This window comes from Taeniopygia guttata, chromosome 1A, assembly GCF_048771995.1.
Source record: "Taeniopygia guttata chromosome 1A, bTaeGut7.mat, whole genome shotgun sequence".
NCBI classification, from domain to species: Eukaryota; Metazoa; Chordata; class Aves; order Passeriformes; family Estrildidae; genus Taeniopygia; species Taeniopygia guttata.
Window position 1 is genome coordinate 1961012 of NC_133025.1, and position 27918 is coordinate 1988929.

The 27918-nt window shown below is 45.0% G+C and overlaps 1 protein-coding gene across 3 annotated transcripts in view; it reads right to left on the reverse strand.

Annotated features, from left to right (window-relative positions):
- EXOC4 (exocyst complex component 4) overlaps positions 1–27918 on the reverse strand; it is a 318257-nt gene that overhangs the window by 142058 nt on the left and 148281 nt on the right. For all 3 annotated transcript variants that reach the window (XM_072918507.1, XM_072918496.1, XM_072918499.1), the window contains one exon: positions 12371–12467. In XM_072918507.1, the coding sequence (XP_072774608.1) occupies positions 12371–12467 (97 nt within the window). The remainder of the gene's footprint in view (positions 1–12370; positions 12468–27918) is intronic.

Genomic DNA, 27918 nt, shown 5'->3' on the forward strand with positions numbered 1-27918 from the left:
TCTCCTGGAGCCCCTTCAGGCCCTGGAATGTGCTGGAAGCTCTCCCTGGATCCTTCCCTTCTCCAGGGGAACATTCCCAGCTCTCCCAGCCTGCCTCCAGCCCTACAGCAGCTCCATGGATCCCTCTGGGCTGGTCCAGCAGCTTCAGGTGTTGCTGTTGTCCCCAGGGCTGGGGCAGCTCTGCAGGTGGGGTCTCACCTGAGTGGGGCACAGGGACAGAATCCCCCTCCCCTGCTGTGGGATCATCCCAGCACTCAGGGAGTTTTGGGTGCCAGGTGACATTTTTTCCATCTTAAATGAAGCTTTGGGGCACCAGGGCTGGAAGGAATTTGAAAAGGTGACAGTTCACCGGTGTTAATCCTCACGAAGGCAGAATGTTGCTGTGAATCTGAATTAATTCCTGCAGCAGCAATGGCGCTGTGACACGTGCTTTCATCAAAATTCAACTTTGCTGATTAAACATCTCCAGGAATTTGGTCGTTCTACATTAGAATTATCACAGTAGGTAAAGGTCACAGGGAGCCCACACTTCTGCTCATGATTGTAGAAAGTCTCTGTCTTTCAGCCCCACTGCCAAAGCAGAAGCCATAATTGGTCTGTGCTGGTTTCAAGGTTGTTTATTCTGTTTATCTCTAACATGTTCTGCTGCCCTGCCGCAGCTCTGTCCTGCAGGGCAGCGTGTGGGGCTCTGCCCTCAGTGGGATGTTACAAACATTAAATACCAGAAACTACCTGTGCTGGATTTACAATAACGTGCCAATATCTGTCACCTACGTTGGACAGTGTGTCCCCAGCCTGAACCAACAGAAAAATGCCAACACCACAGTGAAACATGGAGGGCATGAAGAAGGAGAAAAAGGACAAGGCACACCCAATTTCCTCCATCTTGTCCCCTTTGAACCCCTAATCTAGAATCCTAAAATTTTACTTTTGCACCCGTGCCACACTTAATTATTACTTCTATCAAACACTCAGAGCTTGTAATTCATCCTGTGAGATTGAAAACTCTTTTCCATGGACAGAGATCACAGACAGTGTCTCTGGGGGCTCTGTCCAGGGGGGTTCCTGACCCCTGCCAGGGTCCCACACCTGCCAGGGCCGAGCCAGGAGAATCCAAATTTGGGAGCTCAGCCTCCCCTCCTTCCTTTGCATCTGTTGATTCATTTGGGTGGGGAGAAGAGGGCAGTGCAAATTGGCCCCTCTGCCTGCCCAGGAAGCTGTGCCCCATTTCCCATTTCTCACCAGCATTTCTCACACAAAATCAGGGGCAGCAGCACCTCAGAGAGGTTTTCCCTCCTGCTGCAGCAGAGCCAGAATGAATAACAACCCCTTGGGGGGTAGACATGGGGAGGTTTTTCTGGGTAACGCTTTATTCAAGGCACACAATGCTTCTCAAACCCTGCCTGCTTTGAGGAACTCTGCAAAAGCTTTGATTTATCAGCACTCCGGGCATGTTGCTTGTTCTGCCAAGATTTTTGGGAAGGTTTAAGGCACTGGAAGGATTTGTGGAAAAGCACCTTTGTTTTGTTTACCTCACTGAGTTGATTGACATCTATAAAAGATAATTGTGCTCTCAGGAGCTGCTGCCTTCCATTCAAAGGACTCAGTTCCACTGCTTCAAGGATTGTATTTTGAGCATTGTAAAGCTCCTGATGGTGGGTAATTACAACAAATTATCTGAATAATTCTAATACCGCATCTACTCCATTACAAATGACAACCAGCAATTAAACCCATCCCAGCCTTTCAGGAAACTAAACAGAAAAAAACCACTTCACTCCTGACCTGGGCGTGTCCATAACTGATAATAAGCACCCATTCTGCTCACTGCAACAATAGTTCCCCATCCTTGACAACTTCTATTTGTTTTTTTAACAGGGAACAAGTGGCAAAAATTTTCCCTAGGAGGCTCCCAAGGGATGCAGATGGCAGATGGGAAAAGTGGATTTTGTGTGGGGTGAAGAACCCCACAGGTGATGGGGTCAGCAGTGGGGACAAGGCAGATGAAGGGAGCTTGGATGAAGTTTTCTATCAGGAAATGAAAAAGTTTGGCAACTCCTGCATGGAAGAAAGACTGACCTGGAAGCTGAAAACACAGAGAAGTTGTGGCTGTTCCATCCCTGGAAGTGTCCAAGGCCAGGCTGGATGGACTTGGAGCACCTTGGGATGGTGGAAGTTGTCCCTGCCCATGGCACTGATGGACTTTAATGTCCCTCCAACCCAAACCATTCCACAATTCCATAATTCTATTCTATTCCAAACACTCAGTGATATCAAGAACTTGGAATAACTGCCTGGGAAATAAAACAATACTTCAGGAGCCAGGCAAAGGTGAGACATTAAAATCCCAATGTTAAGATATGACAGCAACCAGCGATCAAGGGATTCTCTGCAATTAATCAACTTTTATTACCTTTTATCAACAACTTTTTTTCAGTTCAGGTTAATGCCTGTGCTGCAGGTCCAGCCTGGTTGTCAGGGTGCACCACAAGACCAATTTTGCCTCACATCCCTCAGCCTGGGCACATCAAGAGGAATGAGTGTCTCAATGATGGTTTGCAGTGACAAACTGCACAACCCCAAGGAATAAAAAGAGGAATTATCCCAGACTCCAGACTTGCCTCCACCTTTTGCAAAGATGCAGCACGAGGGGATGGTTTTATTTCCTCCCTGTAAGGTTATAAAGCTTTAGAGTATATAAATTTCCCTACTCTGTGGAGCAGATCTGAGTTTCTGGCTATCCACCAGACCAGGCTGTCACTCATCCACCTCCAAAATCCACCAGAATTTCCTCTGGGAGAGCTGCTAGAAAATAACACTTGTCAACATTTTCCCCTTCTTGTTGCAATTTCTGTTATTTCTAGAAGGTCTCCAGTTTTTCTCTGTATAAGGAACAATTCTGTCTTGTATATCCTGAATGAGTTCCCTAGCTCAGGTGAAAAATATCAAACTTGGGTATCCCAAAACCAAGGAACTTTTGAGGGACCTGCACTTATTTAGCAGCATTATTTCACCTGACAGTGAAAGCTTTAATTAAATAAAGCTTTAATTAATAAGGACTCCTGGAGCTGTCTCAGACCTGTCATACCTCCAGAGCAAGCCCATCTGTAAAAATACAACTTGGACAGACAAAATTGCAATAAAATGGGAAATATGGAGCTTGATTAATAGCAGTGGGAATGTAAGACTTCCAGTTTTTCCCATTTATTCTAAATCTGCACAGAATTCAGGACCTTTCAACTCCACACTTCACCCACAACTTTTTCCTGGTGCAGTTCCAGCATCAAGATTTCCATGGACAGAGCAATTTCACACTTAGGTGTGAATGAATTTTGTCTTTGAAAAGTTTGGGTGCTACCAGAGGAAAGGAACTATGGAAGTGCTTCTCAGTGATATTCCACAAAGTGCAATTCCTGCTGAGCTATCCGAAATTCAACATTCCCAGGACCCAAAATAACCAAACTAAAGGCCAACTTCTGGCCTGCAAAATGTATTTATGTCTATTCTGCAGATCTCTAAAAGTCAACAGAATTTAAGGTTAAATCCCTCAGGAATATCCCACCAAAAAGTTATTTTGTGTCACGACCTGGTGCTTGAAAAACCTGTTTTTCCATGGGCTCACATCCCTATAAAGCTTTTCCCAAGGTTCTGCAGGACTTTAATTTTGCCACATGCCCATGAAAGCCCTGCAAGTGTTTGTGGTGCCACATCTGATGTGTCTGAAGCAAATAATCCCAATAAAACTGGAATAAATGAGGGTCCTGAACTGTAACATGCAGGAATTCAGCAGAATGATGAAACAAAATGCAGCTTAGTGGTGAAGGAACTTCAAACCCATTTTTTGTAGCTCAGCTCAGGAAACTGAAAAGAGGGGAATAGTTGAAATAAACAGTTCAGATTATCTTAAATGAAAATTAAACACTTTGAAGATCTCCCTCCACCACCAAAGGCTTTTCCCAGCAAACCCTTGAGCTGAACACCACCACACTGATGTAAAACACAATAATGACAAAAAATTAAATTATTAATATTTCCTTTCATTGCTCTGATGGTTCCATGGGGGATATGGAACCATCATTCCAGACTTCAGATCTTTGCTTTAAACAGCAAATCCTAAATAGAGGAAATCACCTTTTTTTGTTCTCATCAAGCACCAACTCTCCTGCCTTCAATCAAAAATTCATAAAGCTTGATGAAAGCAACCACAGGGCATCGTATAAAAATTTTTAGGGTAATAGAAACATAAAGTGGACTTAAACCACACTGTGTTTTCATCCTTGGATTTCCCCCATTCAGGGAAAACACTCACTGAAGTATTTTTTTGAACAGCTTCTGTAGACAGATTACAAATTTAGAATTTATTAAATTCTTTTTCCCTTTTCTTCTACCACAAAAATCAAAGATGCTTTTCTGGTTCTGCAATGGGAGCTCTTCTGTTGCTCTACAGATTTTTTTTAGTGATGTCAGAGTATTATTTCCTGTATTTGAAATGAAAGTTGGGGTTATTAAAGAAAGTTTTAGCCACTACTGGAAGTTCATTCCTCAACAGCAAAGGAGTTGCTTGAAAGGCATCAGCTCCTGCATGGCCAAATCTCACCTTATGATTGAGATTTTAGATGTTTGATAATTCTTGTGGCACTCTGGGGATATGTGGTGGCCTTGGCAGTGCTGGTTAATGGTTGGACTTGGTGATGTTCAAGGGCTTTTCCAACTTCAGTGAGTCTTAAACGTGGATTTCAGTATGGAACTCAGTTTTTTTTCAGGAATTTTGTACCTGAGATGGTTCAAATGAATCTGTGGATCCATTCAGCCCTTCCAGCTTTGCTCAGAACTTCCCTGGCCGTGTGGTGAGCCCTGAGCTGCTCAGAGGATTAGATGAAGCCATCATGTTAGATCCCTCCTGACTGAACTGTTCTGTTCCCAAGGAGTAAATAAATCACTGAAAATTCTCATGCCATCATCAATCCCTGTGACAAAATCAGAGCAGCAGTGCTCAGCAACGTGGGGAAGCTCCATCCTCCTCCATGAAACACGAGTGCAATGCTGGAGGTAAATTTAATGTTTCCCAGAGCAGCTGTGGCTGCCCCTGGATCCCTGGAATGTCCAAAGCCAGGCTGGACACTGGGGCTGGAGCAGCCTGGGATGGTGGGAGGTGTCCCATGGCCAGGGATGGATCTGGGTCATCTTTAATGTCCCTTCCAACCCAAACCATTCTCTGATCCCATGAAGGAAGGAGCTAATCCTGCTTTGTTGGCTCAGTGAACACAAGCCTGGTTCAAAGTACCTCATTACCATGGAATTACATTAACACTGTTTTCAGCTATTCAGCCCCAGCTCTTGCAAATGTCAAAATTTCTCTGTTCCTTCAGCTTGTATTTCATCCAAAGGGAAGGAGGAGCTGGAGACATGTGAAATTTCTGACAGGCTGTTGATTTTCCCTTTGGATGAAGCATGTTTGAAAACTCCAAACTTGACTGATCTGCTGAAGCACATTCTCTGACAGACAATATAAAATCAATGCCTCACATATTAAGAGGGTTTTTTTGTGGGGTTTTTTTTTTTTTTTTGGCTTGTGAGAGTTTTTGTTTGTGTGGGAGGTGGCGGTGGGGGGCGGGGTGGGGATCGCTTTATTTTCTGTCATGGAAAATGAACAGCCTCACCTTAAGGTTTTTATAAACTGTCATCTTTAATCAGACACACACAGCAAGACTGTCAGTTCTCATAAAGCATCAGGGGGAAAAAAAAAATAATAAAAAAAGGCATAAAATGTGAAGCTGCTCCCCATCCCTTCTCCGTGTGAGCCCCAATCCCTGTGATGGCCCCAGTCAGGAGGAAACCTTTTCTTAGCAGTGTCACAACAAGGAGCTCTGCTGAGATGTGTCTTTATCCTTCAGCAACACCAACTTTGGGAGGGCTTGTCAGGGAGGAAAAGGGTTGGGATTCACCTGAGAGGAACATCCATCCCTGCTGCTGGCAGACACAAAGTCCTGAACATCAACAGCGGCTAAAAGCCTCCTAAACACTCATTAAATGGGGATAGGGAGGGGAAAACACTCCCTGGGTAGGTGTTAAATAACCCCCCGAAGATTCCCACTCAGGTCACTGGAAGGAAGCAGCAGTGGATGAGAAGTTGTGGAATCAAGAGTGGAATTTCTAAAATAAAGCTGGGAGCATCCAGGGGAATGTTATCCTACCCTGCCCGTGGTGGGGGGTTGGAACTAAATTATCTTTAAGGTCCCTTCCTTGTTCCCAGTGTTGAATTTTGTAATGAGGATTTGAGATCTCTTGGTGCTGGCACTGCTGAGGCCCCTCCAGGGCAGTGTCCAGTTTGGGGACACTCATGAATGTCCAGTGCTGAGTCCCTCGTGACAGGAGAGACCTGGAGGGGCTGGAGAGTGTCCAGGGATGGAGCTGGGAAGGGAATGGAGAGGCAGAAAAAGCTGAGGGAGCTGGGAAGGGGCTGAGCCTGGAGCAAAGGAGGTTCAGGGGGGACCTTGTGGCTCTGCACAAGTCCCTGGGCCAGGGGAGGGACAGGGTGGACACCAGCAGGAATTTCCTCATGGAAAAGGTTGATAAGCATTGGAAGGAGCTGCCCAGGGAGGTTTGGGGTGCCCATCCCTGGAGGTGTCCAAGGAGCTCCTGGAGGTGGCACTCAGAGCTCTGGGCTGGGGACAAGGTGGGGGTCAGGCACAGATTGGACTGGATGGCCTTGGAGGGCTTTTCCCACCTCAGTGATCCCAGGAATTTGTGATCTCCTGATCTGAACCTCATCTTTCTCACCAAAAGCCCCATCTCCCTGCCCCAGAGAGCAGGAAGAGATTCCCCACCTTGCAGAAGCAAGAATTCCATTAACTAATTGATATTTTCCCACCCTTTGAAGGGGATCTGTTGAAATGCAAGACCTGATAAAATCTGGAGGGTTCTTTTCAAGGACTCACTACTTTAAAAAGTTTCCAAATCATTTTTCTTGTGCACTTAATAGCACCTCATTATTTTTTTTTAAATTTACCCTGATCTCTGCTCATTACTCAGACTCAAAGACAAACTTTAGGTAGTGAACACTCCAAGTTCCCTCGCCCAGCTTGAGTCAGCCTTATTGATTTCTCTGAAATCAAGTATTTTAGGGTTGATTCAGAAAGCTGAAGGCATCAGCTCTCATTATTTAGCAGTATTTGTGCCACAGGAGGACCTGACATTTTCTATCTACTTCACTAATAATAAATAACCCTTAGACTTTAAAATACCACATATTTTTCTTAAACTATTTGGTGTGATTTAGCATAGTTTAAATGTACTAAACTCATGTAATTTTTACACTCTTTTTGCTTCCCAAGACCAACAGTCCCTATATTATCAAGTATTAATTTAATAGTGTGCAATTAGAAGATACTACAACATATTTTAAAATAAAAGGAGATGATTATTGTTATTATTATAACTGTACAGATATAAAAGGGGTTATTGGTAAGATACACAGGAGTATACACTGAGTTTTAGATCAATTTAATGATGTAGTTTTTAACACCAGCAGCAGTTGATGCTCAAAGACCAAAGGATTTTGTTGTCCCATGACAACTTTGCTGTCCATCATCACCCTCCCCAGTTAGTCCCTAAAGGATTTTTTAATTTAATATCAGAGCAATCACTCACATTTGCATTAAAGTAACTGGAAGAAACAGTTAATTCCAAGTTTGCTGTCAAGCCTACTGCTTTCAGTGATGGAGACTAGAAACGAGCAGAAATACTTCATCTTCCATGAAAAGGTCAAACTACTGCTGCTCTCTTCTCCTCACCCCCATCAATCCTCCCCAAAAAAAGAGGCAGAAAACTTTGCACACACAGAGCACTAAACTTTCCTCTTTGCATCCCAAACGATGCCAGCAGTGGCAAAGTGGGAAATTTCTTTTTCCTTCTTCCCTGTTTCCCTTACTCTTTGTTTTTCTCTTTCTCTCCAGACTCTGAACCCCAAGGGAATGATCAGAACACCACTGGCACATCCCAATCCTGCCCACCTGGCAGAGGGGAGATCCCTTCCCTTCATTCCTTACATCCCAAACGATGTCAGCAGTGGCAAATTTGGGAAATTTGTTTTTCCTTCTTCCCTGTTTCCCTTACTCTTTGTTTTTCTCTTTCTCTCTGGCCTCTGAACCCCAAGGGAATGATCACAACACCAATGGCACATCCCAATCCTGCCCACCTGGCAGAGGGGAGATCCCTCCCCTTCATTCTCTTCATCCCAAACGATGTCAGCAGTGGCAAATTTGGGAAATTTGTTTTTCCTTCTTCCCTGTTTCCCTTACTCTTTGTTCTTCTCTCCAGACTCTGAACCCCAAGGGAATGATCACAACACCACTGGCACATCCCAATCCTGCCCACTGGGCAGAGGGGAGATCCCTCCCCTTCATTCTCTTCATCCCAAACGATATCAGCAGTGGCAAATATTGGGAAATTTGTTTTTCCTTCTTCTCTGTTTCCCTTACTCTTTGTTTTTCTCTTTATCTCCAGACTCTGAACCCCAAAGGAATGATCACAACACCACTGGCACATCCCAATCCTGCCCACCTGGCAGAGGGGAGATCCCAGCACACCCTGTGCAGATCCCAAGTTTGCCAGGATTTATTCCTGCTCCCCACTCCTCCTTCCCAAGGTCACGTCCTTTTGGGAAGTGACTCCTCCTTCCAAATCAGTGAGCACTTGGCTTTCTCCTCCATCCTCCAAGCCTTTTAATTGCTGCTTGATCCTAATGAAGTGTGGCTGATGGTAATAAATGGAAACCCTCCCGGCCTCAATATCCAGCATCCAGCCCCGTTCAGCTGCGTGTGCCTCGGCACCAGCATCCATCCCCTCCATCTCCCACCCTTCCCATTCCTCCCCCTCCAGCCTCGAGACTGCAGACATCTGTTCCTCAATTGTCTGGTAATAAACACACTCTATAAAGCATATGTAAAATGATTATTACCCCGAGGAGCCAAGTGCCTTTCAAATGCCAGCTGAAACAAATAAACATTAAAAGATAAAATACATTAAAAAAAAAAAAAAAAAAAATCCCCACCAGACAAATGGTACGACAGACATCGTTCAGGCTGTTCCGTGCTCCAGAATGAAGGGCGTTGGGATTGCTCCTGTGATTCCTTCTTCCAAAGGGAGATGTTATTCCTCAGCCCAGTAACTCCCAGCAAAGGATGAAGGAAGCAACTGGACTCCTTTGGTAACTTTTATACTTTGGCACCTCCCATGAAATGTAATTAAGGAAGATCAGAGGTGGGTTCTGCCTCAATTTTCCTAGCACAATTAGTTTCCAGATGTAGTTAGGAAAACTTATTCCCAGGAATCATCTCCTCTAGAACGCCCACTTGTCTCTCAGACATGCACTCTTGGTTTGTTCCATGTGTGTGGTGCTGTCATTAAGTGCTGGTAATTAATCTGGGCCTTGGTGTGTCTCAGTTGTCCTTGTGGAAATTAGGGACCCACATCCTGAACAACACAAATCCCACTTCCCAACTCTGGCTCCCTGCTCTAAAGGAATTCAAAGGCAAGGAAAGCTTTGAAAACCATTTTTAGGTATTTTTCCTTACATTGCCCATGGTTTTTACTAAGGGTTTCTCTAAACTTTGGTTATTGGGAATGAATTAATTTGCATACCCCCCCCTTGAAGTCTGACCCCGTGTTCTTCAAGAGGATCTGGAGCTAAGTTCCACCCTCAGTTTGTAAATAAAAAAGTATTAAAAAGGGGCTTTATAAGCAGCAAATCTGTCCCTGTGCTTGTGCACCTCTGATGTGATCAGCACTGACACTTCTCATAGCAGGAGAACAAAAGAGAGAAGTTCCCACTGGTGAGTATCAATGCTCTGCTTCCATCTCTCCCCTCAACATTCCAGGGCTGAATTATATTTTAAAGCCATCACTTTATGTGATGCTCAGCCTTTAAATCAGCACACCAGGGTCTGGTTTCTCAGTGATCCAGTTTGTTTAATACTTTCAGAAGCACTCAGCTGCCTCATAAAATCAGTGAGTCCATGCAGTGCTGAAGCTCCTCTGGCAATGTATTTATGGGACTTTAATAAAAACAAGGGGTGAAAAAAAAACCCCTTGTAAATAAAATATTGATCATTTGAATTCAAACCAGATCCATTTCAAGCATGTACAGGGGACAGGGATGAAAGATGAGGGGGGCAGGTCATAGAGAACCACAAAAAGGAAAATAAAACAGGTGGAAACTTCACAGCTCTGCAGGAATTACCTCCAGGAGAGCTGGACATTTAAAATATGAATATTTGGTAAAGGGTAACAAGGATTTAACCAAGAGATGATGATTTTATGATTCCATGTGCCAGAAGTCACTGCAAGCATCAATATTTGAGCAAATTCACCGTACTGAGCATTTCAGCTGCTGGTGGGACAGGCTGTGGCTATCCCATCAGGAACAGAATTCCCTGTAGGGAATTACTGTCAGCTAAAGAAATCCTGTGATCATCCCAGATTCTCTGCATCCCATTCATCCCTAGGCCATCATGAGTTAAATCTCTCAGCACATTAAACATTAAAATGAATACAATCACATTAAAATGTTTTTTAGAGCCCACTCCTACCCCCAGACTCTCCCATCCCACAGGGAGAAAAGGGCAAACTGGGTCATTCCCTGTTTTCCTTCTTTTCCTGAAGTTATTGATGAAATCCTCAATGAAAAGGAGTGAAAATATTGCAGGTGGTTGGCATGAAAAATACACTGTACACTGCTACCTTCATCTCAGTGCAATTATTTTTTATGAGGCAAATGATTCCTGCTGCCTGACTTGCAGGCTGGGAATGCAAAGTGAAGTGTTTGGGAGAAGTGCTATTTAAAGCAGAGCACTCGTGTTTCGCTCAGATGGGAGGAAAAAAAGTGGGGGAAAATAAAGCAGAAAGGCAAAGAGAAAGAATTTCAATCAATGGGAAGGCTCTCACAAATAAAAACAGGTGCATCACCCACTCTCTAGGCTTGCAAGATGTCTGTAAATTCATTAATTATTTAGAAATTTAAGTCCACATCATCATAGTCACACCTTGAAGAACACTGAATTTCAGTTGTCCGTCTTTTCCCATCACAAAATAGCTGAAAACTGCAAATTATCCTGTAGCAGATTTATTTTTAGCACATTTCTTCAGTTTCAAAGAGACAGAGGTGGAAATGAAATGTGCTCATGGAATTCTCCACTTGGTTATGGGCACGTAGCAAGAGATAAACTCTTTTTTCAATGCAAGATCTTGCACACCATAACACATTTCAGGATGTTCTTGAGATTATTCCAATCCCTGCTGTTTTAACAGCAGAAAATTCAGGTTTGGAGGCATTTCTGCCTTCTCCAACTGTGTTTTTAAGTCCTGAGAAGTCACAAACAAGCCGAGCTCTCAGCCACGGAGGTGGCAGGAGGAGATTTCTTCTTTTGGGCATCAGATTCCAATAATTTTTCATCACTATTTTGTGACTTCTTGGGTATTAGCATTGGAGAGAAGCCCCTGCTGGTTAAGTGACTCAGGACAGTGAATTCATCCAAACACAGGCAAGGAGGGAAATGCTCTCCAAAGAGCTGGGAAAGGCTGGGGAAAAATGAAAACCCTCCCAGGAAAAACAGAGTTGGGAGGTTGACATGAACCGAGACAAACCTTGTATTATTGAATTTCCACAAAACCAACAGGACAAACTGCTAGAAAAGCAGCAAAATTCAGGTATCAGAGGTGAATGATACAGTGAGGAGAGGTTCATTAAATGATACAGTGAGAAGAGGTTCATTAAATGTCTTGCTCTGTTTAAAGCCCCAGCTGAGACAATTTTGGAAATCACTGGCTCACTCTGGATCAGGAATTAATTTGCAGTCCCCAGCCCACAGCGTTTTATCAATGAACTCACCTTGCAGTTCCTCTGACTTTTTTAATAACCACAAAGAACAGCAAGAAACAATTTGTGGCAGGTTGCAAATAAACTAAGCCCCAGCTTAGGTCAATAAATGACACTGCTCGGTGACACAGGGTCACCCAGACAGGAAATCTCACCTGACATCACAGTTCAGTTTGAAAAAGATTTAAAGATTAAAAATATTGAAAGAAAAAAAATTAAAATAAATAATTCAAAATATTTATATATTTAATTATTTTATTTTATAGAATATTTAATATTAAAATTAATTAGGTAATTTTAGAAAAATATTTACTATTAAATATTTAAATATTTTAGGAAAAGTTTTTTTTTTTTACACACAGCAACTTCACACCATCAACAACCTCAGAGATCTCAGAACTGGAATTTGCCCAACATCCCCACCAATTAATGGTTTAATTTCTACTTATTCTAATGCTTTGCAGCTGTAGAGATATGCAGAAAGGCAGATTTTACCTGAGCAGGGGGTGAAAGATGATGGTGATGTTCCTGGCTCCTGGTTTGCAGACAAACTTGGACCCACCACCTTCAATTAAGTTATCATCTGGTCCTCCTGGAAAAGAACGTGGAACAAGTTGTCTAACAGATCTCGCCATCCCTTGATTTTCAGAGAGTAAGTGATAATTAAACATTTAGCAAGCGATAATTAAACAGGAATTAAATGCCTATTTCCTGGTGAAAGATCAGTAATTAACGCCAGGCTTCGCTCTCGGTGCCCTCCCAGCGCAGGGGGTGACTTTGGGATCCTCATTGCAGAGTTAGGGACATTTTGTCACAAAACCCACCAAATCCAGGTCCTCCAGCGTGGGTGACAAACACCCAACCCCTCAGGTGTGTTTTAAAGAGATTGGAAAGGGTTTGGAGAGCAGCAATTCCCAGAATTTTCCTGCTTCCAATGGCTGGGGATGGTGCAGTTCCAGCCTTGGTTTAGATGTCAGTGACTGATATTTTAACTCATTTATTGTATTTAGCATTACTGGTTCTCCCAGGAGTTCATTCCCAACTCTGAATCTTGTCATTCCTGCCTGGAACTTTCCCTTCTCTGAGTTCCACCTGGGTACAAATGTTCTCCAAGCTACAGGAAAAAGAAATGTGCAGAATTTGGCAGCAAAACACAACTCAGGGAACATCATTTACACACCACGAGCTCCAGGGTTTGGAGTGGCAATAAAACCTGACCAGTGTCACTGTGTCACTCCAAAATTACTTCCACAGGCAGCTCCTGACAGCAAAATACCTTAAATTTGGATATTGGGACACAAAAGAGAGGGGAGGGAAAATACCAACTTCCTGAAAACGCTGCATGTCCTGAGAGCAACAAAGTCCACATTGGAACCATTCCTAAAGAAAACATTTTTAGGACAACAGGCCAGACACCCCACACATAAATAAATCACCATGGAATGGTTTGGGTTGGAAGGGACCTCAAAGTCCATCCAGTTCCAATCCCATGGGGAAATCTCCCCCTATCCCAGGCTGCTCCAAGCCCCATCCAACCTGGCCTGGGACACTTCCAGGATCCAGGGGCAGCCACAGCTGCTCTGGGAATTCCAGCCCAAGGCCTCCCCAAAAAGGAACTTGGGCAAAGTTTGAATATCTCAGGTATTATCAAGCCCTTTCCCTGTGAAATCTCCTTTAAAACTGAAAATAAATAATAAATACAGAAGCCAATCACATTACTGAGACAGCTTTAGAGAAATGGGGAAATGACAAAGTTTTGAAATCAAAACTACCCCAGCAGGTCACTGGAGGTTTTGACCCTGACATCTCTGCCTCCAACAAAAAGGATTTCTCCAAATGGGAAAAAAGGAGCAACACAACTGATGAGGAAGTGACTCCAACCTTCATTTCTAAGGGAATTTTATGTGCTTTAGAACAACCAGTCTACAGAAAAAGCTCTTTGGTGATGGAATTTGTTTGACCCTTCTGCAGCACAGTGCAAGGGCTGAGCAGGTCACAAACATCAGCATTTCACACCCACAATAATCCCTCTAGGTCAGGAGTGTTCCTGTAAGAATTCCAATAGATTCAAAGATGTGGGAGTGAAAGCTCCAGCTCTGAATTCCCCATGGAGTGGGAAATCCTGGGGAACTGGAAACCTTCAGTCACAACATTTCCAGAGCTGACTCAGCTCCTCCAATGAACCCTGAGCACACAGACCTTCTTCATAAATCCTACCCAACATATGGGCTTGGGAAGCACAAAGCAACTCAAGAAAGAGCTTTTTAAACTTTCCTGATGGTACTTAGAAAGAGGCAGCTCTAAAAAAAAAAAATATCCAGAGATTTCAGCTGGCAGCTTAAAGAGTGAACTCTCACAATGTGGCAGTTTAATCGGGGAAGAAAAGAGGCGTTGAGTTCAAGGAAATGAAAATTATTCACTTCCCCTGTTAATGTCAGATCCTGCAATCTCCAGTGGGCTCTGTGTCTGAACAAAATTATTGAAGGAGCCAGCCAAGCATGAGCTGCTGAGGCAGGGATGAGGAAATGCAAGCTCCAATTAAGAGAGGGGTGTTATTCTTGTTCCATCAAGTCACCCTGCACTAATCAATATTATTGACTGGGATGAACTCCACGGCGAGGAATAAAACAATCTGTCTGATCTGCTGGGCCAGATGAAGATGGATTTGAGGAGAACAGAACCCTGGCACCGAGAGAAAAATGTGCTTTTACATCTCCTTGGCTCTCAGCCTTCCATTAGTAATCGTGGGTGCTCTGCAGGTAGGTGCAGGCTACAGGGGGGGAGGGATTTTGCTTGTATTTAAATATTATACCCCAAAAAAAAGATGCTGAGGTGTAAATCTAATTCCTGGTGATGCTTTGGACATCTCAACTACACAACAGTGCATCTTCAATGCCATTGCTCTCCCACCTTCACTGCTCTGAACACTGTTCTGTTATGGAAAATCCTGGAGGGTGAAGGATTCCTTTCCCTGGGAATTGGAGATCTCCACAGGGAATTCCTGTGATTGTATCAAGGTCTGGAATGTGTTATTTACATGGAACAGCCACGATTCCTCCACTGCAGCCAACTCCCTGTGCTGGAGAGCCACCAACATCTCCATAAAATACGCCAGGAATATTCCCTCATCCTGATTGATTCCACCAGGAGCATCTCCTGCAGGGAGCTGAAGGATTTGTTCATCCAAACAACCCAAAACTGGCAGCTCTGGAGAAAAAAGGGAGCAGAGAATGCCAGGATGGTTTGGGTGGGAAGGGACCTTAAAGATCATCCAGTTTCAACCCCTGCACGGGCAGGGACACCTCCCATGGGCTGCAGAGGAAGGAAGGTCCCTGACCTGTGAGAGAGATTCCAGAGGGATCCATGGAGCTGCTCCAGGCCTGGAGCCAGGCTGGGAGAGCTGGGAATGTTCCCCTGGAGAGGAGAAGGATCCAGGGAGAGCTTCCAGCACATTCCAGAGCCTGAAGGGGCTCCAGGAGAGCTGCAGAGGGACTGGGGACAAGGCTGGAGGGACAGGACACAGGGAATGGCTCCCACTGCCAGAGGGATGGATGGAAAATTGGGAATGAGGAATTCCTGGCTGGGCTGGGATTGCCAGAGCAGCTGGGGCTGCCCCTGGATCCCTGGAATGCCCAAGGAAAGGCTGGAGCAGCCTGGGATGGTGGGATTGGAATGGGATGGGATTTGAGGTCCCTTCCCACCCAAACCATTCCGGGATTCTGGGATCAAGGAGGCTCAAAATCCATCCCGAGGGATTTTTATGGAAGTTGGGGATGGAAAAGTGAAGGGAGACCCTTCCTGGAGTCCTGAGATTCCCAGTGAAACCCCCGGATCCCAAAATTCCTTCCTGGAGCAGAGTCAGGGTGGGGATGGATCCAGTGCCAGGCTGGGAGAGCTGGGAATGGAGGGAATTCCCTGGGAAAGGGAGATTGGGGTGGGATTTTGGGAAAGACGAATTCCTGGCTGGGCTGGGATTGCCAGAGCAGCTGGGGCTGCCCCTGGATCCCTGCAATGTCCCAGGCCAGGCTGGACACTGGGGCTGGAGCAGCCTGGGACAGTGGGAGGTGTCCCTGCCATGGCAGGGTGGCACTGGAGGGGCTTTGAGGTCCCTTCCCACACAAACTAAACCATAATTCCACGAGGAGTGGAAATAATACCTTTTTTCTTTCCTTATCAATGACAACCAGAGATCAAATTTGGAGCCCCCCAAACCAGAGCTGAGCTGGCAAATTCTGCACAGAGATATTTTCCTGGTGTGCCCAGGAAAACATCCCAAACTTTCCCATCTCTCTGGAAGCACCATTGTTGTAGCAGTTTCCTCTCAAAAGCAAAGTTTGCTGGTTTAATCTCTCCAGCAATAAATTATGAGGAACAAAAGAAAAATAAGGAAAACTTGGAGATGAAGTGAAATTTGTCACAGAGTTAATGACACCCTCCTGCTGTGCTGGCAATGAAGTGTGCCCACCTGAATGTCACTGCAAAGTGGTGACAGCGACGGGGCCATTAGTGACAGAGCTCGGCGTGTCTGAAATGGAGCCTAAAATGTCAGACTTCAACATGAAAAAAGAGATGAGCAGGAAAACTGGAATCTCTGCAGGTGCTGAAAGTCAGAACAAACATTAGGAGAGCTTTAGTTTTCCATTCTGCTCGGTTCCTTAAAATTGAAATGTTTGCGTGGAAATCTTCCATGTTTAGAGAAAATGTCAGAGAATCCCAGGATGGTTCGGGTTGGAAGGAGCTTAAAGCCCATCCAGAGCCACCCCTGCCATGGCAGGGACACCTCCCACTGTCCCAGGCTGCTCCAGCCCCAGTGTCCAGCCTGGCCTGGGACATTCCAGGGATCCAGGGGCAGCCCCAGCTGCTCTGGCAATCCCAGCCCAGCCAGGAATTCCTCATTCCCAAGATCCCATCCATGGCTGCCCTCTGGCAGTGGGAGCCATTCCCTGTGTCCTGTCCCTCCAGGCCTTGTCCCCAGTCCCTCTGCAGCTCTCCTGGAGCCCCTTCAGGCCCTGGAATGTGCTGGAAGCTCTCCCTGGATCCTTCTCCTCTCCAGGTGAGCACCCCCAGCTCTCCCAGAGCAGAGCAGAGGGGTGGAATTGGATGATCTTTAAAGTCCATTCCCACCCAAGGAATTTTGGGATTCTGTTCTCTCCCTCTCCCAATGTGCTAAGAGGGAATCACACATTTCCCTTTGTGTTTATCCGTTCCTTGAAAATCCTGAGCACATCAGAGAAGAGGCAGCTCAGCCCCTTGAAAGATTTGCTGTGCAGGTTTTAAAAATCATTGTAAGGAATGAAGTAACTTTTTAACAACATCCTGAGAAAAGCTCTCTCTGTCTCTCACACAAGAGCTAAAAAATGTGAGATTTCTTATGCTGTCACTTCAGGAGCCATCAGACGTTACCTCATTGTTTCAGAGTTTTATCTGTCTAAATGAGTTTTAGCCTCAGTCCTGCCACATTTTCAATCCTACCAGTCACTAAAACCTTTCAGACACAAAGGTATGGTATCATAAGTAAATCCCATTTCAAAACATCCAGGAAATATTCATTTGGGATCAATGGACACAGCAACATCCCAAAATCATGAGGAGCACAGGAAAACTTCAGCTCCCTTCCCATCCCTGTGTTAGCACAGGACAGGTTCACTGATCTCTCTGCAATGCACAATTCACCTAAACAGGCATGGAATGAAGAATTCCTGGGCCTCTCTCCATGGAATAAAGAAGAATAAAGGATGAGGCTTTGAAGCAACAATTGAGCAATCAACACATCCTGCAAATCCCAGCAGCTCCTCCATTCTGAGGGAGCAGCACAAGCTGAGAGCAGCAAAGGAACCAGTTTCCATGGCATGGTGCTTCCCAAAAGTTCTTGATTGTGTGGGAATCAACACCACAGTTACTGCCTGCACATCGTCTTCAAGGCATGGAAATTCAAATTTCTTTCAGTGTGAAGGGAGGAAAGCAAAAGATGCCCGGAGAGAGCAAAGCAGGTGATCATAAACAGCAGAGAGAAGGGATGGATCTGTGAACAGCAACTGAGGAGTTTTATAATGGAAATCTCCTGCATTTTCATATTTCTGTATGTTAGATCACCCAAATAAATCTCAGAATGATCTGGGTTGGAAGTTCCAAAAGTTCCAACCCCCTCACCATGGGCAGGGACACCTCCCACTGTCCCAGGCTGCTCCAGCCCCAGTGTCCAACATTTCCTTGGACATTCCAGGGATCCAGGGGCAGCCCCAGCTGCTCTGGCAATCCCAGCCCAGCCAGGAATTCCTCATTCCCAATTTCCCATCCATGGCTGCCCTCTGGCAGTGGGAGCCATTCCCTGTGTCCTGTCCCTGCAGGCCTTGTCCCCAGTCCCTCTGCAGCTCTCCTGGAGCCCCTTCAGGCCCTGGAATGTGCTGGAAGCTCTCCCTGGATCCTTCCCTTCTCCAGGGGAACATTCCCAGCTCTCCCAGCCTGACATTGGATCCATCTCCTCTCCAAGAAATTCATGGACCCAGGGGCTTCACTTGGAATCTCAGGAAGCCATGAAGGGTCTCCCTTCCCTTTTCCTTTCTTTTCTATCCCCATTTTCCATAAAAATCCCTCAGGATGGATCCCAAGTGTCCCAAATCCCAGAATCCTGGACCAGTTTGGGTGGGAAGGGACCTCAAAGCTCATTCCAGGGACACCTGCCATGATCTCAGGGTGCTCCAGTCTTTCCTTGGACATTCCAGGGATCCAGGGGCAGCCCCAGCTGCTCTGGCAATCCCAGCCCAGCCAGGAATTCCTCATTCCCAATCTCCCATCCATGGCTGCCCTCTGGCAGTGGGAGCCATTCCCTGTGTCCTGTCCCTCCAGGCTTTTTCCAAATTTCAGCTCTCCTGGAGCCCCTTCAGCCCTGGAATGTTCTGGAAGCTCTCCCTGGATCCTTCTCCTCTCCAGGGGAACATTCCCAGCTCTCCCAGCCTGGCTCTATGAACCACTCAGGACAGGAACAGCAGGTTCTGTTTCTCCTACACTGATTCTCTGCATTGGCACTCACACGCTTCTGTTATTTTCACACGGAACCAAACACAATTTATCATCTCTCAAATTCTTTTGCATGTCTTAAATCCTCAAACTTCATTCATTTCAGAGAATTCCAGAATGGTTTGGGTTGGAAGGGACCTTAAAACCTATTCAGTGCCACCCCTGCCATGGGCAAGGACACCTTCCACTGGACCAGTGAGTCCAGTGCTCCATCCAGCCTGGCCTTGGACACTTCCAGTGGCATTTTGGGGATTATTTCAGGCACATTGTTCTGTCTGATCTTCTGTAATGATGATTTTTGTCCCCTCTGCCCTCTCCACCCCCAAAGTGGCAGTGAGTGATCCCTGCTCTGACCTGGCAGGTGGAGCTCCCATTCCCTCTCCTGGAACAGGAATGAGGGAGCAGAGATGCACCAGATAAAAAAAATCCACCTGATCAGGATAGACAAGAATAAGCTCCAGCCAATACTTGATTACTTCCTTGCTTGAGGAGAGAAGCAATTTAGCAGAGGTTTCTGACAGAGGAAAGATTGCATTTCTTGTTTGCTTCTCTTAATCACCCGCTCTTCTTTTAATCACGGTAAGTGGGAATTTATACACCAGGAATAAGGGGCTGATGGTTCAAAACACACATGCACCCACATTTTCCCAAAATCGATGGAGATCACAGCAACCATGGAACTCCAGAAGAGCCGAAATTGATGGAATTAGGTGGTAACTACTTGTGAAGCACTGGCTGCTGTCAGACCTGGGGCAGGAAGGGAGTTGGGAGATGATGGAGTGACTCCAAGAGCCGCTCCCAGCTCCCTGTCACCAGCCTGACCAGGGCACAGGGGACACCAAACTGGCACAGCCAAGGGCAGGAGCACCCTAAAGCCACAGCAGTCCCTGCTGACGTCTCTTCAATCACTCTGGAAATACTTTAAGCTCACCCTGAAGGTTATGAAGTTCATCCCATTTCAGTATTTCCATCAGTGATAAATTCCCAGCCATTCTCCCAAAAGCAGCATTTGGGGTGATGGTCCCCAGAGTGAGAAGTTCCAACCTTTTATTCAGTTCCAACATTTTATTCACTGTTTTAAATTCACGCTTTGACTTCAGCTTCCCAGTGAACACGGAATAATGGCCCAAACTGACCATCAATTCCAAAATCCCTGCCTGAAACAGCTTCTCCCAGCCTGTGTGGCACATGCCAGGAGTGGTGCCTGATTTGGATGCAGCCCCCAAGCCCCTGCCCTGCCATATTGCCGTGCTGATGTTCCCAATCCCTCCCCGCTCCCCTATCCCGCCTTGTCTGAGATCCAACGCCATATGCATTTAAATAAGTTGCTCTTTAATGTTTCAAAACCTGATTTATTAGTTGCTCACACTCCATCTGCCTTGAAAAACGGCGCCGTGCCTCGGCTTTCACAGCCTGCACAAAAGGTTGGGGTTCAATTTGAGGCTCCTTTATCATTTGATCACCGTGTCAGCCACATATGTAAAGTCTCCTTCCAGCTACAGAAATTGTTTAAAATGCATATTTTTCCTCTTTTTCTTGTTGTGATTTCTTTTTTTTTTTTCCTCCTCTCCCTCAGGCCACACGACTGAGCAGCAGGCACTTTGATTAATGGATTTGTCAACTTGCATATTTAGGATTTTGTTGGTTTGCCTAAAACTCCCCATGTACAGATCTGAGCTCTTCCAAAGCATGGCTGCAGCAGAATTCTTTATCCCGAGCTGGAAAACACACTGGAGCTAATGAGCTGTGATTACTCACACCCTGCATCCACTTTTCCACTGTTCTCTGCTCAGAGCTTTCTTCCTTTATCTTATCTCCTGTAGCAGCAAATGGCTCCTACCTGAATTTTTTATATCCCTGACATGTTTTCTATTCAGTTTTAATGTCAGAAAGGAAAAAAAAAACAACCTCACCGTGAGGTAACAAAAAGCAAGTGAAATAAAGTAAGATATTTCCTGACACAGTGTCATTTCTGGTTTATTTTCTTACAAGCTGTTTAATGCTAAAATCCCTATTTCATTTTTTATTTTAATATTTAGAAGCTCCAGGACATTTTAGACAAAGGAATTGGCTGGAAATACAGAAGGACAAAATGATTTGAGTGGGAAGGGACCTTAAGGATTGTTCAGTTTCAATGGGCAGGGACACTTCCCACTGTCCCAGGCTGCTCCAGACTTTCCTTGGACATTCCAGGGATCCCAGGGACAGCCCCAGCTGCTCTGGCAATTCCAGCCCAGACAGGAATTCATTCCCAAAATCCCACCCCAATCTCCCTTTCCCAGGGAATTCCCTCCATTCCCACCTCTCTCAGCCTGGCATTGGATCCATCCCCACCGTCACTGTGCTCCAGGAAGGAATTTTGGGATCCAGGGGTTTCACTGGGAATCTCAGGACACCAGGAAGGGTCTCCCTTCCCTTTTCCATCCCCAGTTTCCATAAAAATCCCTCGGGATGGATTCTGAGCCTCCTTGATCCCAGAATCCCGGAATGGTTTGGGTGGGAAGGGACCTCAAATCCCATCCCATTCCAATCCCACCATCCCAGGCTGCTCCAGGCTTTCCTTGGACATTCCAGGGATCCAGGGGCAGCCCCAGCTGCTCTGGCAATCCCAGCCCAGCCAGGAATTCCTCATTCCCAATTTCCCATCCATCCCTCTGGCAGTGGGAGCCATTTCCTGTGTCCTGTCCTTCCATCCCTTGTCCAGGTGACAAGTAAAATGCTGCTCAGTCTTCTGGAAGAAGCAGACACGGAATGATGGAATTATTAAGGTTGGAAAAGATTTCTGTGATCATTGAGTCCAACCAAGAGGTCTAAAAATGCTCCAGTTTTTCACCACAATGGTAAAAGTGAGGATTTTGAGGCTGGCACACAGCTGGGACCCTGCAGCCCCCAGGAAAACTGTCATGGGCTTGTTCTCCGTGTATTAATGAAGGTGTCAGTTCTAATGAAGATAAATTCACCCATCTTTTGACAAGTTCTTGAGAATGTTACAAACCTGGCAGGTAAAACCAGGCAGAATAAATCCTCCTGGGTGATTCCACACCGGGGTGCCTTCATAAATTCCCACCAACAAAAGAACCTCCTGACTCCTCACCTGGGGATGAATTCATTTCCCAGCAATATGCACAATGATCCCCAGGAATAACCCAGCTTTTCCCTCAGGGAAAGGCAGTGGATTGTGCACAAAATGCACAGAGCCACTCCCTGCACGGGCAGGAGTGGGAGCTGTCAGGCAGCATCCTTCAACCTGTTCATCCATAATCCCTTTCAGATGGGTTTCCCCACCTCCTCATCCCCCTTGCTTTGTTTGGCCTGTGGAATTCAATCAAAGATGAATTAAGACTTGAGGAAACAGCCCCCACCATGTCCCTGGCAATTCGTGAGCGCTCTGTTAATTTTGTTACAGCTTTTATTTCTTGCATTTTCATGCAGAGTTGCTCCCCCTGAGATTGTCACTGATATTGGCACCAAACCCCAGGGGCTGCAACCAAACTCAAATGCCAATAAAGAGGAGGGGACGCAGCCCTCAGAGACATCAGAAATTGCAGGAAAACAGCCAGAATTTTAATCACAACTCTTTCAATCGCAGCCAGGGATTTAGAAACGCTGTTATTGTAGGATATGACCCTAATTCAGTGTTAATCAAAGCCACTGGTGGCACAAGAATAACCTGGTGATTTAATAAAACTCCATTTCACAGCAGCCACTGTGTCAGGATCAAGATGTTTCCAATATTACAAATTCCAGGGAGAAGGCTGACCAGCCTTTTCCATATGTTTCTGTACATTTTTATCGCCAGGAAATTGGACAATTCCCCTACATAACAATCAAGAATTCAGTTTTATAGAAAAATCTTAATTGATTTCTTCATTTTTGTTCCATTTTTATTTGTTGCTCCTGCTGCACAGGTATCAAGGATAAGAAAATTGGAGCAGGTTTTGCAGAGAAGCTGCCCCATCCCTGGGAGTGTCCAAAGCCAGGTTGGAGCACCCTGGGATGGTGGAAGGAATCCCTGCCCATGGCAGAGGTTGCACTGGCTCATCTTTAAAATCCTTTTTCAACCCAAATCATTCCATCAATTTATAAAAAAGCTCAGGAAGCACATATGGGGAAAAAAAAATCAATTATTACAGATTTCCTTATTTTTAATTTCACTTAAAATCTTCAACAGTTAAAAGCTAAAGAAGCCAAACTTGAATGTTTCAGCTTCACGGGAAAAATGCATTCATTTGTGGTTTCTGCTGATTCAACACCTTCCAATTACAGGAACTGAGCAGTTGGTAACGTTTAAAAATCTGGAATCTTGATCTTATAACTTCAAAATTAAAGGAAGTCTGTGCTCTCATGTTCAGCTGCAGGAAGCAGGAGCACCCCCTGGTACAAGGCAGCCAGAAATGGCAAAAGTAAAAAAATCAACTTGACACCAAGCAGATATTTTAAAAGAAGGGAGAGAAACGACACAACCCAAAGTTGACAAGAAACAGAAGTGTAAGTTTTAATTTTAAGTAAATAGAAATCTATCTTAAATGCCTTAATAGATTGCATAGCTAGTAAGAGGCCCTAAAGCCTAGTTTAAAATTCAGATAACTTAGTTCCAATCATAACAAAAAAGAAGAAGAAAATGAAGGAAAAAAAAAGAAAAAGAAAAAGAAAGAAAAAGAAGAAGAAGAAGAAGAAGAAGAAGAAGAAGAAGAAGAAGAAGAAGAAAAAGAAAAAGAAAAAGAAAAAGAAGAAGAAGAAGAAGAAGAAAAAGAAAAAGAAAAAGAAAAAGAAAAAGAAAAAGAAAAAGAAAAAGAAAAAGAAAAAGAAAAAGAAAAAGAAAAAGAAAAAGAAAAAGAAAAAGAAAAAGAAAAAGAAAAAGAAAAAGAAAAAGAAAAAAGAGATAGTGGCTGCTGCTTCTGCTGGGAACATCGGACTTTATGCCAGGGAACAGCTGTTGCTGCTTTTGCTCAGGACTTTATGGCAGAGAGTTTTTAGCATGGACTTTAACACCTTGAACTCTTTGCCTTCAAGACTGGTGAATTCATGCAATAAATAACTTTATAGCAACCAACAACTGCTGTCGTCTCCTTGAAGATGTAAGACCCACCAAAAATCCCGACATTCTCCTGTGCCCTGCTCCTCAGCCTTCAGCTTCTAAGACCCACAAACTCGCTCTGAACACCTCAGCACATCAAGAAAAATCAGAAATAGAAGAGGTGGAATCTGAGGGAGGGAGGATTCCAAGAGCTCTTGCCCAATAAGGGCCACTCAGAGCTGGGCAAAGCAAACAAACGTGACACAGGAAAAAGGATGGGCTTTTTGGAGCAACACTCGGGAATAAAAAGTCCCACAAGACAGCAGAAGTTAAATTTCCCACCTCCTCCCCAGTTCTGAGGTTTGGGTCAAACTCCCCTGCAAGGTGCTCACGGGCATTGAGGAATTGGAGAATCATTGGTAATCAGAAATCCTGAGCTGGAGAGGATCCAGGGATCCAGGGGCAGCCCCAGCTGCTCTGGCAATCCCAGCCCAGCCAGGAATTCCTCATTCCCAAGATCCCATCCATGGCTGCCCTCTGGCAGTGGGAGCCATTCCCTGTGTCCTGTCCCTGCAGGCCTTGTCCCCAGTCCCTCTGCAGCTCTCCTGGAGCCCTTCAGGCCCTGGAATGTGCTGGAAGCTCTCCCTGGATCCTTCCCTTCTCCAGGAGAACATTCCCAGCTCTCCCAGGCTGGCTCCAGAGCAGAGGGGCTCCAGCCCTGCAGCAGCTCCATGGAATCCTCTGGACTTCTCACCCCCAGCCAGCTGCTGGAGTAAAGATCTTCCTCCATTTCCAAGAAAATACCCAAATGAAATATTAGGAGGAATCAAAATAAAGCTGTGAACAAGATGGTGGCGCACAGAATGAATTTAGGCTGATATAAAATAAGTTTATAGTATCAAAATAAAACCATCCTCTGCATAAGAGCCACATTAAGTGCTGAATTCCTTTTCTGTCAAGGTAGGATTACAGCTGGAATTTGGTTGTAGTGATGCCTCAGGTTTTAGCTTTTATATTTTTCAGATTCTGTGCTGCTTTAGTGTGTGGGTCTGAGCTTCATATTATGGGATGGTGAGCTCTCTGCACAGAGCAGGGAGACAAAACAATTCCTGCTCCAGCTGGGCACCAAGGACAAATGATCCAAATCTCAGCCCAGGAGCACAAACACCGTGGGCTGGAGAGAGAAAAACAAGCAGGATGGGACTGCCTGGGCTGAAGCTGGAATGGGACAATGAACTCCAAGGTGCCAATGGAGCAGAACTGATCCCAGGGAGAGCCCCCGGGAGCGCTCGTGCATTTTGGGGCCATTTTGGTTAATCTTGGGTGCAGCCCTGGCTGGGCTCTGGTGCTGCCCAAGGTGCATCCATGGAGGAGATCCTTTAATAAATCCCGAATTTATTATTTATCCCAGCCTCTGCTCTAGCTCAGCCTTCTCAAGGCATCAGTAGGGGATAAAAGCCCCAACATTCCCAACATTCTGCTGGCAGCTCTGCCAGGAGGCTGCTCCCCATTCCCAGAGCACAGCTGGACACATCCCCCATGGAATCACCAGGGATGGAGGTGGAAAAACCCCCCTGGGAATGAAGGACGAACCTTCCAAGGCACTGGAGGAGCTGCCTCACTTTGCTACCTCGGAGTCTGCAGGAAAGAACAGGGAAGGGAAGCAGCTGAAATCCGAGAAATCCATTGTCCCAACATCCATTGTTCCCAAAATAATGGGCTCCAGGAGCAGCCCTGCCTCAGGTGCTGCTTTTGACACACTTAACACACCTCAAGCCAGAGCTCTGAGCAACCCATTGCTATTTTTACATCTCTTTTTACCACATAACATCCTTCCCTAATGACAGTTTTACACATATCCCTGTTCAAGAGACTTGTGCTTCATTTTTTTTTTTGGCAATAGATCACATGTCCCAGTGCTCCACACTTCCACACAGGCTCCTTTCCCAACCATCTGCTTGTTGAACTAATTCAAACTATTATCAGTTTTACCTCCAAGAAAAGAGACACACCAAGGTTCAAGGAGAGCTTCAATTGCACCAAGGGAGGGGAAAAAGCAGCACAAAAAAAAACCCCCAGTCTAACAATGAGAGAAATGTCAAGAAATAGAAATGTCAAATCCCTTAGGGTGGGGAAAAAAAATAAATTCCAACTCCAGCTCATCTCCAAGCACTGTATTTTGCACTGAAATTACCACTCCATAGTCTTTCCTCAGGGAAAAGCTGTTCCAACTAATCAGAGCATTGGTTTTTTTTAAAGTTCAAAACAAATGCAGGGTTGTCTATGCAGAATTCATGCCCCGGCTGTCAGGAGCTGCCTTTAACTCTTTGCAAGCAAAAAAAACTCTGAGTCTTGTCACCAAAAGCTGTAAAATGGCTCAATATGGAAACAATTCAGAATATCTCAGGGTTCTCATGGATTCCCAGACTGGTTTGGGTTGGAAAGGACCTTAAAGATCATCTCATTCCATCCTCCTGGTGGAGCATCCACAAAACCTGTCTCTATTTTCCATGTAAACCTTAGAGAAAAGGGGCTTTAACAAAAACAGGAACATCCTTTTCAGATAGAAACCTAAAAGTCGTGTGTTAAATATTAAATAGGGTCTGTACAAAGCTGTGACTGTGAAGCTCTTGGAGTTCAACTCCTTCATCTGTGATCTCCTTGTGTCATCCAAGGGATCTTTCCTCCTTCCCCACCCTCTGCCTGGCAAACTCAGCCAAATCCCAAGAGATTTTTAATTCCAGGAGCTTTGTCAGTGTCCCTGTAACAGCCAGAAATGGAAAAATGCACCAGACAGAGATGGAAAACCGGAAAATTGTTTTTGTTGGATAAATGAAATGCATAATTGAAATGAAATCATCAAATGCATCTCCTCCTCCCTGCAGATAAATCCAAAAGTGCTGCATCTCTTCTGGCTGCTTTTTCTCAAGGAATTGCTTTTTATTAGCAAAATCAGATTTAAGAGTGAGTGGAATTCTTTTGGAGTAGTCCCTCATTAGGTTTTACCACCTCAAGATCTCAATTCTCTTCTTTAAAACTATTTACATGCTGGAAAAGTTTTTTTTTTCTGCTTGCGACTGGGTACATTTAATTATTGATGAAACCTTCAACTTCCCTAATTGAAAGCCAGCAGGATGGTTTAACTTAGTTTCTGGGATGACACCAAACACGCTCGTGGTGGTGGCACTGAAGAAGTGAAACAGCTCCAGCTGCAGATACTTCCAGATGTGGGGGCAGAGCACAGCAATCCACAAAATTCCTTTCCAAAACCATCCCAAAGCAAATGTGGAGCAAATAAAATCCTCCTGCCTTCAAGCAGAACAGAAGCCTCTGCACCAAACCCAAAAAGGCAGTTCCTTTTTGACCTCCACTCCTCACTGCATTTAAATAAATTTGTTTACGGCTTTTTGGAGACCTGAAAACCGAAGCCTCAGCCTGTCATTAATATTTTAATTGAAGCCATGAATATTCATGGTTGGTTTGCTTCTTTAGAGGACAAGATCCGATAATTAAATAATTCTAATATGTAAATGTGCTCCTGTCATGACACCTTGCCTTCATCTACATTACAAAACTGAGGCAATTTCAGCTCTTTCATTATTTATGTAATTTTGTTTCTACTGGTTGATTTTTTTTTTCTTCTGGACTAACTCAGGCTCTTGACACAGAAGGAAATGTCTGGATTTTACTGAATCAGTCACTATGGACTATTTCAGTCATCTGCCTCCCCTGACTTTGGCATTTTGGGAGGAATTTTATTTATCATTATTTTGATATGATCTAGCTTCTGTTTCTGAGTTAATTCCAACAGTGAATGCCTGGTATTTTTCACAAACCCAGGAGAAGGCAGCAACCACAAAGTCTTTTAGGATTTCAACATTTCTTAGACCTCAATACCAATAAAAAGTATCTGGGGGTCAGGCTGGAAAGGGTTTGGAGCAACCTGGGGTAGTGGAAAGTGTCCCTGCCCATGGCAGGGCATGGGATGAGCTTTGAGGTCTCTTCCAAC